At 34.0% G+C, this 13336-nt stretch overlaps 1 protein-coding gene across 20 annotated transcripts in view; it reads right to left on the bottom strand.

Annotated features, from left to right (window-relative positions):
- LOC134539655 (MAGUK p55 subfamily member 7) overlaps positions 1–13336 on the bottom strand; it is a 130731-nt gene that overhangs the window by 51537 nt on the left and 65858 nt on the right. For all 20 annotated transcript variants that reach the window (XM_063381845.1, XM_063381918.1, XM_063381911.1 and 17 more), the window contains 2 exons: positions 10275–10471; positions 9224–9339 (listed from right to left, as the gene is read on the bottom strand). In XM_063381845.1, the coding sequence (XP_063237915.1) occupies positions 9224–9339; positions 10275–10471 (313 nt within the window). The remainder of the gene's footprint in view (positions 1–9223; positions 9340–10274; positions 10472–13336) is intronic.

The raw sequence follows: 13336 nt of genomic DNA, 5'->3' as shown, positions 1-13336 counted from the left end.
AATGCTAAAACAAACACAAAATACATAAATAAAAGGGAAACATCAACTGTTACAATAATGATAAAAACCATGAACTGGCACGTGATACAAGGTTGTGCATACATACAAGCAGAATCAGAATAAGAAATGTCCATTAAAATTTATAACTTGTGGAGCAGCTATCTATAGCAGTAAACCAGCTTACTTCACTGATATCTTACAATGGAAGTTAAATCTAATGAATAATCTCTTGGCTATAATTTTTGTGTAACATATGAACTGATCAAGGCCCACGTATTAAGGTGTCAGCCTAGTCAAGAGTGTATCTGAGTTTGTTAGGCGGGATGATTAAGTGCGACGCTCACTGGTGCTTCTAGCACAGTATTTTCTCAAACCACAATGCTATGAACAGGCGCACACTCTTCTCGAGTGCATAGGACAACTATGATATTTGAGCGATAATAATAACATTATATGGCAGAGAAATGAAGATAAAAATGTAATGCAAGGCCCTTGGGCACTTTTAAGAATCTGTATCGAGCATTTAATGTCTAAAAATAACTATGAATAAATATGTTTAAGCCCTTTTCACTCTCCTAAAAATACAGTTGAAAAACTAAAAACGGAAACAGCACTACCCATCAGCCCTCAACGCATTCTTAAGTACTTTCTGTAAACAGACACCATTTGGATATCTTGAGTGGTATTCAAATCCAGTGGTTTCTTCCGAAGCTCCGCACACCCTATGTATACTCAGGTAAGTGGGCCCCTTAATAATGGTGCATGTTAAAAGGCAAAGTAATTTAATGATACCAAGATGATTATCTAATATTTTTTAAGTGCAAAGGTATTATTTAAGAAACTTTGAATCATCCTTTATTTCTATTATCTCCAATATCTATGGACTCTATATATTCATCTCATCAGTTCACACATAATCAAGTTTATAAATATTTTATATAACAAAAAGCTTCTGAGTCATTATTGGATTAACTGCTCAAGCATTATTACAATGTCATTTGTATTCTTAAAATTATGAGCTAATTTTTAAGGTTATAGTCAAAACAATTGATATATATCCTTAAAAATTTATTACATTTTCTTCATCACTTAACATTTAAGGGTTCTAAGATTTTTGTTTAGTAAAAAAAAATCTACAACCACTGAATTAAGTCACAATGGACATTTCCGCAAAAATAAAATAATAAAAAATCACATTTGTTATCATATAAATTAAATAAGGGGAAAAGAACAGCATTCTGGAAATATGGCAATTTAGCAGTGGACAATACAACCAAGGAAAGTAAAACCAAGTGTGAAAAAGGAATGATAAAGCACTGGGTCTGAGTAATAAGCAGTTACATAAAAGATATTTAAAAAAAGCATAGCTAGTTTATGGTTTTATCAAAAAAGTAACATGGGAACTCAAGGCAAACTAACTGCAAGCATAGCTGAACCTTACATTACAGCTTGATTCCACTACTAAACTATAATTTGGGATTGCTTATAATGGTTGCGACATCCCACTGAAGTGTTGCAGGTGGTTTCAGCAGATAAACAACCATTAGCTTAAAAAAAATGGCGAGATTTTGTGAGAAATGTTAGCGACAATGTCAAAATTAATAAAAATATCACAGGTATAATTTTACACAGTCTGCACTTTTATGAACATGATATATGCATTACAACCTAAATATAAATGTGTGCTTCCTATAAAATTTAAAAGTAAGAATTAAATTTCCACTGTCAGAGCACGTTTCGGCAATCAATAAAATATTTATTTGATAAGTGTTTGCATTCAACTTAAAAATATTACAATCAAAGAAAACTAGTGAACAAAACATGAGTATTTTTATAAACGCAATGACATTGTCGATAGCAAGGGTGGGCACATCTAGGCAGCAAACAGGAAAGGGCACAGCTAGTGATCTATCCAGCTATGGTAGATGTGTATAAGGTGTACTCAGGTCTACAGCAGTGCGGGTCGAGCCTTCCTCACATCACGAGGTCACTGCTACTGGCAGTGGGGGGGAAAAACAAGTTATCAGTTAGTAAAAATACACATCTCACCACAAACATTATCAGGGTGTCCAGTAAACTCACACATCAAATTCCACGATTTTTCAAGATCTTTTATCATTCACCAAAAAAAACCTGCGATATTTCCATCAAAAGAAAACCAATATATATTTTTGTACTTCTCCCTAACATTGCTTATAGGACAATACTTAAAGATTCTTCCATGTCGTGACAAAACTGTTTACACGTTACGAAAAAACCTGGAAACTTTGAATGTACGAAGTGATGTTTTCATTGTTTTCTTACACAGTTGAAATTAAGCCTCATACACCAAAAAATTGTTTGCACATCAGCTTTACAGGATGAGTCCAAACAATTCATTTCAATTCCCTATCTTAACATCTATTTCCTTGACTATTCACCAAATTATTTCTAGAAATTCAAAACTCCCAGACAATTTTGATTTTCCATTTTCCCTGATGCTGGACACAGGGGCATAAGCAGGAGGGATAAGGTGAAATTCCAAAAAATCTATCATAATCATTCTCCCCAACAAATGGAAAGAATCTATTAGCAAATAGCAGGAAAAGCAATTTCCCCCTCCCCACCATAAATGATATTCTGCATAAATTCCTAGCTGAACATCCTGATAATGTACACCCCCACCTCTTGAGGTTGGTAGTATGTGTTTACAGTAATATGGTGACCAAAAAAAAGTCAAGTAAAAATAAACATTGTTAAAAAATTTGAAAGAAATATTATTTAATTTTATTCCTGCTATGTAAATATTTTTAATATTATAAGCCTACAATAAGCCTACATGATATTAAACAATTATTATTACAATAACATATACTAAGATAGAGAATACTATACCAAAAATTTAAAAGTACATTATTCATTTCTATCAGAAATTATGTTGAAAAAAGTAACTTTGAATTCAATGAATATTTGAATGCCCAATAAACATAAATTTTATTTGAAATCAATCAGTTAATCGTAAAAATTAAAGATTCTAAATTCAAAACATAGAAATACAATCTTTCACCAAAGCACTGCATCTATTAAAATTCTATGCTGACGTCTGCTATGATAGATATCCCCTTTGAACACCAAACACTTCCACGAATGATAAACAACTTTCTACCCCCCCCCCCCCCCCTCCAAAAAAAAAAAAAACTACATTATTGAATACCACGGTATTTCTTTAATGTGATACAAACTCACTGAATGCAAGACCACCACTCTGAATAAAAGACCATTACTTTAAAAGTAAGAATATACAGATGATAGTGAAAACACAAGAGAAGAAAGTTAATTCTGTATAATTTTTTACATTTTTAAAATGTTTTCCGGGAAACTAAATTTTTTCTCCACTTAATACTTAATAAAAACAAAAGTAAAACCAGAAATAAATATCAAATAAGTGGTAGTCTTTCTAGGAAAAAAATTAATCCCACTATGTCACTAAATAATCAAAGATGTGTAACGTCAGTGTTGCTACACACAACAAATTATCACAATTATCATTTATCAAAACTATAGATTCATACATAAAATACTACATTCGGGATATCAAAATTTGTTTCTTGTGCAACAAATTTATGACATACGACATGATTCTTTCAGAAATGACGTTGATCAACTCCTCAGAAATAGTTTTGTTTTATGTAAAATGTTTCCAGAATGTTAAGATTTCACAAACTTTTAAATATGTATAAGCTTAATCGTATTTTGCATATCACTATTTCTTAGGGTCCCTAATTATGTTATGGTTGCAATTCACTATTGATGTGGATTTATTTACAGAAGAAAAAAAAATGTTACAGTAAGTTTGTAAGCTGGAAAAATATATGTTTTCATTGTTTTCCTTTCCAGACATTCAATACATCTATATATATAAAAATTTAGCTTCCGTATGTATTTGGCAGCAAAACTCGGAAAGTATACGATGGTTTGGATTGAAATTTTTACAGAACATTGCATCTTAACAGAAGAGTGTTTATATGAAATAAAAGTTTGGGAAAATCCACCGGAAAAGTCGGAAAAAAAAGTTTCTATAACTAAATATCATGGTCACCCAACTTAGTTGTAACCACGCTCGACGATGCTGTACCATATTGTCGAAGTTCAAGCACATCAGGCTACTCGACCATTGTGCCTTGACGACTATAATTTACACAAATATGTATATATATATATATATATATTTCAAGAAAGAATAAAAAACTTTATTTAATTTGAAAGTATATTCTTTCGACTCTATTGATAAAAATACGTTTAAATTAAAAAATATTCAAATTTCTGGAGCACAGTAAAAAAAATGCATTTAACCACGAATATGCGAGTTAAACTTCAGAACGATCCAACAGCAGTCATATTTTCAAGACAATTAATTGAAGTTGGTAACAGCACTGTACCTACAAATCCAGAAACAGGAAAAATCAGCTTATCATCTGATTTATGCAACATCGTAGATTCAAAAGAGGAATTAGTAGACAAGGTATTCCAAAACATTGAAACAAAATTCAAAAATCATGCATGGTTGAGCGAAAGAGCCATTCTAGCGGCTAAAAATGTTGACGTACACGATATGAACAATAGTATTATAAACAGAATCGAAGGTGAAACAATGACATACAAATCTATTGATTCAGTAGTGCACCAAAATGAAGCAGTGAACTTTCCAACGGAATTTCTCAATTCACTCGATGTTCCAGGATTACCACCACATATTTTGAATTTGAAAATTGGTGTGCCAATTATATTGCTTCGAAATATCTGTCAGCCTAAATTATGTAATGGTACACGATTAGTAGTTAAAAAATTAATGGATAATCTTATTGAAGTACACAATTTTGATTGGACTTCATAAAGGTGAAGACGTATTACTTCCACGAATGCCACTTATTCCGACAGATATGGCGTTCGAGTTCAAACGACTTCAATTTCCAATACGCCTTGCGTTCGCTATGACCATCAATAAAGCACAAGGACAATCTTTGCAAGTGTGCGGTTTGAATTTAGAAAATGAATGCTTCTCTCATGGACAGTTATATGTCTGGTGCTCCAGAGTCGGTAAACCATCTGATCTATATGTTTATGCAAAAAATGGGAAAACAAGGAATGTAGTCCTTCCATTAGCTTTACAATAAAAATATTTAAGCTAAACACATTTTTATTTCTTCTATTACATTCCACAGCCATGCACAGTAAAATATTAAATTAAACAATGAATTAATATTAAACTGTGCCACAGCAAAGCGTGGCCGGGTTTAGCTAGTCTTCAAATAATTTCTCAGGTAGTATGTTGTGACTATGTAAATCATATGCTTGAAAACCAAAGATTTCTTGTACAAACATAACCTCAACACTATGTGATCAAATTTACTTTAGGATTCCAAGGACTCTATGAAATCCATCGACTCTTAAAGATTTGTTTGCTCCATCCCTACAAAATGGTAAAACAAACAAATGGGGTGTACTTTCCTTAACTATACTAATTAATTAACGGCTAAGAAATATGCATTTGGTATAGAAAATTTCAGTGCTACGTAGCGACATCTACATGCGTAGTGCATATTACTTAAGTGTCAATTATTTTTTCAACTTCATTGCAGTTTAACCAAAAAATGATAAAATTTATTGTTTTTATCTTTGGTCTTGCAGAAAACAAATGCTGCAGTCACATAATCACCAGATGCAATGTTATGAAAAGTTTTAAATACAAAATTAAACTGTATTTTCTGGTTACCTATCTTGGGCATTAAATAATCAAAGGTCAAGGGATTTTTTCAAGTCCTGTACACATTTTCACCAAAACTCTAACACAATCATATCACTTCAGTTTTTCTTTAAAAGAACAGCAGTACTTGCACAACCCTATGATTAGGGTAATTTAACAATATGGAAGAAGCACATTAAATTGAAATGACTGGAATGAGATGCTAGAGTCTTTGCACCAGATACACCCAGTACATATTTGAATGGATACAGAATGAATACTATATCAATGATAATTTTTTACTACAGTATATCAGGTGTGTATGTCAAAAAAAAACAACAAATGATCTGGGCACATTACTACAAACACAAGAAGGTAGTTTAGAACATAAATACCCCCCTCCCCTGCCCGTTAAAGGAATTGTTAACGGTAGAAGATAATTTTGTACCAAGTAAAAGAGTAAAAGCAAATTTCATAAAGAATTTTTTTATTGCTATTTCCTAATTTAACATGGCAAATAGCAATGGGGAAACACGAAACGATGAACCATAAAATCTTATAAAAATTAAATACTTTTAAACTGAAAATATAACCTACTATGTACCAAGGTTAAAATTTAACATTAAATTTTTTTATTTTATTTATAAAAACTTTTGAAAGTTAATTTAATCTTTAACCAACCCAAGTAATTATTTGCATTTCACATATTATTGCCTTTATATAATTTAAGAAAAAAAAATTATACAGTAGCTAAAATTTTTTTCTCATTACTAAAAAAATTAATAACATATCAGATATCAGCACAGGAAATACTATGACAGGTGATAGAGCTACTGGCTATTAAAGCTACTAGGGAATGTACAAACTTACAACCCACTCAGTTGCAAAAGTTTTTAACAGGAACAAAGGCTTGGAAACCTTTATTGCCACTGTGCGTCACTACTTCTGCCAGCTTGCAACTGTCAGCAAAAAAATATTTTACCTTAGATGGTCTTTAGGGTGCTGCATTATGCTAAATTGTGGCTCAAATTTAAGCATATTCATACTCATTTATTTGTGTTTCCATTGCTGAGTATAATTTTACTAAAAACAATTTTCACTTTCAAAACCAATATAATATAGTGTATATATAATATAATATCAGTATAATATCTAGTACTACTTGAGAACTGTAAATACATCTTTGGGTAACCTAGTACGTAGAATTAAAAAAAAATTCTCAATGAAAGGTACAAATTTTAAAAGTTGATCCTAAATCAGCTTATGAAAAAAGAGAATGAACTCTGTTATGAGTTGAAAAGTCAAAGACAATACGTTTTCCTAATTTCACGTAGAATTGAAACAATTGAACTACTCAAAAAGTATTATTCATTCAGAAAAAAAAAGCCTTAAAATGATTTTGGTGTCTATCTTGAAATGTAGAAGCAGACCAAAATTATATACTATATAGAACCATAGAAGTCTAAAATTTTTGTTTATAACCCTCAGAAGACACTCAACTATTTCCACACAATATCCATCTACAATTTGGAAATAGTAAATTGAGATCCTCACCAGTACCCTCCCAGTAAGGTTATACTTTATACCTCAAACTAAACAACTTCCTGCAAACTGGTACTCTTCCCCTTGTCATGCCAAATGGTGAAATTCCTGCAAGAACTGGAATAATATTCACACTAGCCTACTGCTCCAAATAATAAATAAACTTTTTCATCTGCATGAGTCCAGAATTAGTATTTTCACAAAATTTGAGTTACGCTGTTTATTCTCAACATATCACTTGGAATTATATGAGTTATTGTTTGAGTCAAGATTTTGTGGTGTTATTTTAAGACAAATTTGGGTGTAAAGAAATAAAGATTTCGGTGTTATATGGTTTTATTTTTTTGCTCAAAATACCCACGGTAAAATTTTCTTGCTTTTCTGTACGACATGCAAATTTATTAAAACAAATATTAATAAACACTAAAACCTCATTATCTAATTACAATTAAGTTCATTTGCAAATTCATAGATAGTTAAGTTCATTTGCAAATTGATAAATTCAAACTTTTAAATAACTACTAAAAATTTCACGACTTAATTACAATCACATACACTACAAAATTACACAATTAAGCACTTCCAAAGTTACTATTAAGACGGTTTTATTGAAATGCTATCATAGTTAAATTTTCCACATTTTTTGGAGTGAGGCGTTGTCTTCTGTCACTAACTACCAGTGAGTACCTGGAAAATGAACGTTCTGCATCAACATTTGATGTTGGGAACCAGATTGCCCTTAAACTGGCTTGAGCAAATTCACTGTAGTCCCCTTTAAGGGAGCACAGTACCTTTGGAACATCAATTTGGCTTGTTTCTAGCAATGAAAGTTCATCCTCAATTATTTTTTTGAAAGCAACATAGCCATGTATGAATGTATCAATGGGAAGATGGGAAACAGAAGGCAAGTTATGCAGAGACTTCTGTAGGTTTGCATCTTCTATGCTAACCCTACTCACATTTCTTGGGTTGAACAGCAAATTAATGGCATTAAAGACTCTTAGACAAGGATGTCGTTTAACAGATGAGTTTTGCCTCAAACGCTTATGTTTCTCACTCGCGACATGTTTCACAAGCGTATCGCGTCTCTCGTAGTCTAGCCTGCAGTTACAGAATTTGCACATGAAAATTTTATCACTGATATAAAATCCTTCGCTGGAAAATTCTTTCGATCGGTCACTGGCAGAAACCTTCGTTTTAGGCATTATCAAAAAAATTTTAATCACATAGGAAGACTTTAACCTCTCAATACGCAAAAACTTGCCGTGCTGGAAAGATCAAAACAATGGAGAATAGATGTGAATACAAACACATACCGAATACCAACATACGTACGTGAAAATTAATACCGACATAAACATGTACTATTTATTATTTACAATCGTTACGTTAAGCAGGGTTAATTTTATTTTCGTAGCCTACGTACTTTATTTTAAATAAACAGTAAAAGCAATGCAGTTTAGTGTGTAATATTTTAATGATTAAAAACGTAATCGTAGAAAAACATATTTTTGACGTTTGTTATTTTGGTATTTACAGAAAGTGAACGGCGGCCATTGTATCATAGTTATCAACATCTTAAATTATTATGGTACACAAGATTACTGTTTAAAGAAAATATTACGTTAATTCCGAGACTTCATTTTAAAATCTATAATGAATCACCGTCGCATATAATATATATGGCTGCTAGTTACTGTAAGAAATATTTGATTGTGCTGAAGATGTGAATTGTCCTTACAGAATGGGAAAAAAAAACGTAAATAATCAGGATAGATGAACTTTCATGACATATCGCGGATTTCGCACAATTTCGTTTTATTTCGTGTTTTCAAGCGGTTTTCGGTGTTATTTCGTTTTATCGCGCATTACCATATAATCGTGGCTCTAGTTATTGTAAACTATCTTTCTTATTATCATTACTAAACATAAGAACAAAGGTTGTTGGTGTTCACTCACCCTCCTCAGGCTTCTCCTGCTGGGTGCGCTCGTGCAGTATCCGTCGCTCCTGAAGCGCGCGGCTCGGGATGAGTCCGGCCCGCATGTTGCGGTCTCCTTCCCGCCGCGCCTGCCACCTACACATTGACCCAGACCGTCACCACCCGGAGCTCCACCAAAAACCATGTCTTAAATACTTGAGAAGGGTCTTACATTACTGCAAAGGACATTTCATGTCCATTTATTATAAACAGGACCATGTAGTTTTCACGAAAAGATTACCAGACCTGCTGTGTGTTATAACTTTGTAGCAATGTCTGTGTTTCGTGGGTGCTTTGGATTCATTCCAAGTAAATGTCTACTGTCAGCACACCAATCATAGCCATAGTGTGGAAACAAACACTTCCTGAATGGCAGCAATGACTTCTCTTGCAGATGACCACCAATTACAAGGAGAAACAAGCTATCAGGGGCATACCTTATTGCAGTCTAGTTAGTGATCAGATTTTTTCACGAAAAAGATACACCCCTAATTATAAATACAAAACCCCTACTGAAAAGTAATAAACAAGTGTTTCCCAAATTTTTAGGAATACTTTTAGTGGTTGCAACTTGCTTACTAGGCACTTGTATTCTAGTTATCAAAAAATTTTAGATTGCAGATCCACCAGCCATCAGAACATAAGCAAATTTACCAATTACAGTGCACATGTTTTAATAAAGTGTGGATGGATATATTATATATATATAAACTCATTAATATATTGAAACTAGGTATGTTCATACTGCATAACAATATCCCTTGAACTCAATGCCTAAAGTCACACAAGGTGATATTGAAAGCTTCCCTACACTTCAAATACAATTGAATATTCATTATTTTTAAAGTATCTGAAATTTAAACAAAAATTAAAAATATTTTTCCTTTTGATATTTTAACTTTGAAATATTCCCACAGGCCTACTAATGGTACATAAGTGATAGAACCATCCCAAACATTACCTATAGTGGTTTCACAAAACTATGAGGCCTCTCCAAGCTTCAATCTGACGGTGTGCGAAGGAGGACTCACCAGTAAGCGTCATCCTGGCTGACTATGTGCAGGATGTCTCCACGGACGAAGTCAAGCCCCGCTTCTTTGCACGGGATGTACGGATCCGTACTAGAAATGTAGTTAAAGTGCGCTCGAACCCTCACTTTGCTCTCTCGACCACCGCCCTTGCTGTCCGCAGGCACCAGCTTGAAGGTGATGGTCCCCTCCGAGTTTTGCTGAAAAATGACAACCAAACATGACTAGATATTAGTACAGACAAGGTTTCATGGTTTTATATTCAGGCCAAAATTGTTTTAAAACAGGAGATTTTGGTGTTGTTGTTTTTATTATTAAAAGATATAGCTTATTACTGATCAAAAATGATACTTAAATGTTCCATGGTATAATTTCAATATAATGCTTTGTAATAAGCATGTCTAACTTTTCAGAACTAATAAAATAAAAATGTTAAGTATTTATGTGTTTAAAAAAGTTCTCTAAAGTCATAATGTAAAAATTAATAAATAATAAGTTACAAGATTTTAAAAAAACAAACTTTTTCCAATCTTCTTTTATTAATTTGTGTTACCAATGTCATGCTAAATAAATTACTTTCATTAAATTTAATATTTAAAAGATTAGGCATTTGTCATAAGAGATAAGTTTTGATCGAAAATGCTGATTAGTTTCATGATTTCAATTGCATTTCGGTGTTTCGTGGTTTATTAACTTGAAGTTCTGTGTTATATGTGTATTGATTTGCTTTTTAGTGTTATTTTGGTTTTATAGAAATTCACCACATTATTTTGTCCCTAGCTATTTGGCTAATAAATACTCATTAAATTTGAAAATGCAATGTTCATTAAATACAAATCACTAAATTGTATTACAAATACCCATGGGCGTATTTAAGGGAGGTGTTCAGGGGGTCCAGACACCCCCCTTAGCATACGACATAGTTAAAATTAGCAGAATATTGATGACGTTAATATAATCTGTGCCACAAAATATGAGCACGCGTCACAACAATGAACTACCTATATATGCTACGTGGACACTGCGCCTTGCACATCCCCCCTCCCGACTTCTGCGCATCATTCATACTGCGCATGCGCCGCACCCGCCTCCCGCGCGACGCGCTTACTGCGCATGCGCACAACAGTCGAGTCTCGCGACCTTGATAGAACCACGCGCCATCGCCAGCCAATATGTTTTTTCATGCCATCTTTTGTTGTCTACTCTTGAATAAAAATTTATTATGAAACGGTCGTCAAAACAAGTATCACTTTTGGATTTTTTTGAAAAAAAGGAGAGAGTGAAATCCCACTTTGAAGAAGTAGACTGACTGCTCGACTGGAAAATCTGTCATCCGAGAATATTTCTAGAATTTATCAACTTAGAAGATGTTTCAGCTCAAGCGTTAGTGAAGACTATTATACCGCATCTCTTAAGCTATAATTTGGACATGGATAAATTTAATGGGCAAGGGTTTGATGGTGCTGCAGTGATGAGTGGTCGCTTACAAGACGTGAGAACAATTATCGCAGAACAATACCCAAAAGCGCAATTCGTACTCTGTTTGGCTCACGTTCTGAATTTGGTTCTAGCGCATTCAAGTGAGGTACATATGATAAGAAACTGTATCGGAACCATAAAAAGTATAGTAAACTTTTTTTCGTCAATCTCCACTTAGATAGAGTCTTATGAAGAAAATTGCGGATCAAAATAACTCATCTCATTCAATGCTTATCTCTCTTTGTGAGACGTGATGGACAGAAAAACATGTGACTGTTGAGAGATTCGCAGAAATGCTTCCAGTAGTACGCACAGCACTTGTGTGCCGGAAATTAGGCATTTCGACACCTTTTTTAAATTTTTACTATAATTTTAAATTAATTTGGGAAATTTTTTTTTAATTTATCTGGTTACATAAGGGTGTAGTTTTTTTTTTAGTCGACTTTACCGCGACTCGCCCCTGGTCGACCTTAGTGCGTGCAAACTCCGACAGAGGGAAGTCTTTTACGATAGTTCACTTCGGGCCGGACGACGAGAGTTGCCGAAGGTTTCCGACGCCCCTCCACCCTCTAGGACGAGGTCCTCGTTTTAATTAGCGACGCGGCGCGGATGTGAGAGGACTCTTGCTCTGCACTCTGGAACGACCGCGTCGGTAGTCCGCTGATCGCGTTTCGGGCTCCGTCCAGTTAAATCAAAGCTGACGCCGAGCAGCAGTACTAACATGTAGTCTGATCAGAAAAGGGATGTTTCCCTATTTACCTTTTGGTTTTTTATTTTAGTCATCTCAGCATAGCCTCTACGTAGTTATCCAAGTTTCTCCGCGAACCAAATTTCTTGTCTGGTGCCGCATATTTTTTTTTCTTTTACCGCGACGTCGGCCGCACATCGCCCTCCATCTTCCTACCAGGCAACATGGCTGTGCCTAACAACTACTACCCTGTTTTGACAGGGTCCTAGCCCCCCTCCCAAAGAGAAAGAAACCATCATGGGGAACTAAGCAAGCCCGGCAACCTCCAATTTTGAATTGGTAGTTTCGCCATTGGAAGCCCTCACTCCCGGCCTTTTCGCCATCAGCTACGAACCGCCAGAAAATCTTCAGTTCGTGAGAGCGAGTGCTAGTGAAAAGTTTTTTTTTTTGTTAATTTCCAAATGTAATTTCAGATATCAGATTCGAACCAGTTTAACAGTTTTGGTCTCTTCAGCCATCTCGAAATTGTATATGTGAAATGGTTATAATTAACCAATGATAAGCTAATATGGTGATTACAGATTATTGTAAAATGTACGGTTTATTTAAGAATGATGTGTTGGAAAAATAATTTTCTATTCGCGGCCCGGGTCGGCAAATGAGTTGGTAAACTGAGCTCTCTTTAATAATGGTTAAATGATAGAAGTGTTTTCTCTTTATAACTTGTAATAGAAAATCTTGAAAACAAACTTTGACCTTAAATAAAAGGATGCCTATAAACGTAACTGTTTGTTTTTATTATTTAAGGCAATAACGATCCAAACTATGCTCCCCAGGTCTCGACAGGGAGTTTACAAATTTCCGTTGGATCCACCCCGTGTCCGCCTCTGATGTTTAA

The sequence above is a fragment of the Bacillus rossius genome, chromosome 1 (assembly GCF_032445375.1).
Source record: "Bacillus rossius redtenbacheri isolate Brsri chromosome 1, Brsri_v3, whole genome shotgun sequence".
Taxonomy (NCBI): domain Eukaryota; kingdom Metazoa; phylum Arthropoda; class Insecta; order Phasmatodea; family Bacillidae; genus Bacillus; species Bacillus rossius.
The sequence above is the reverse complement of the archived record's forward strand: the minus strand, read 5'-3'. Positions and strand labels throughout refer to the sequence as shown.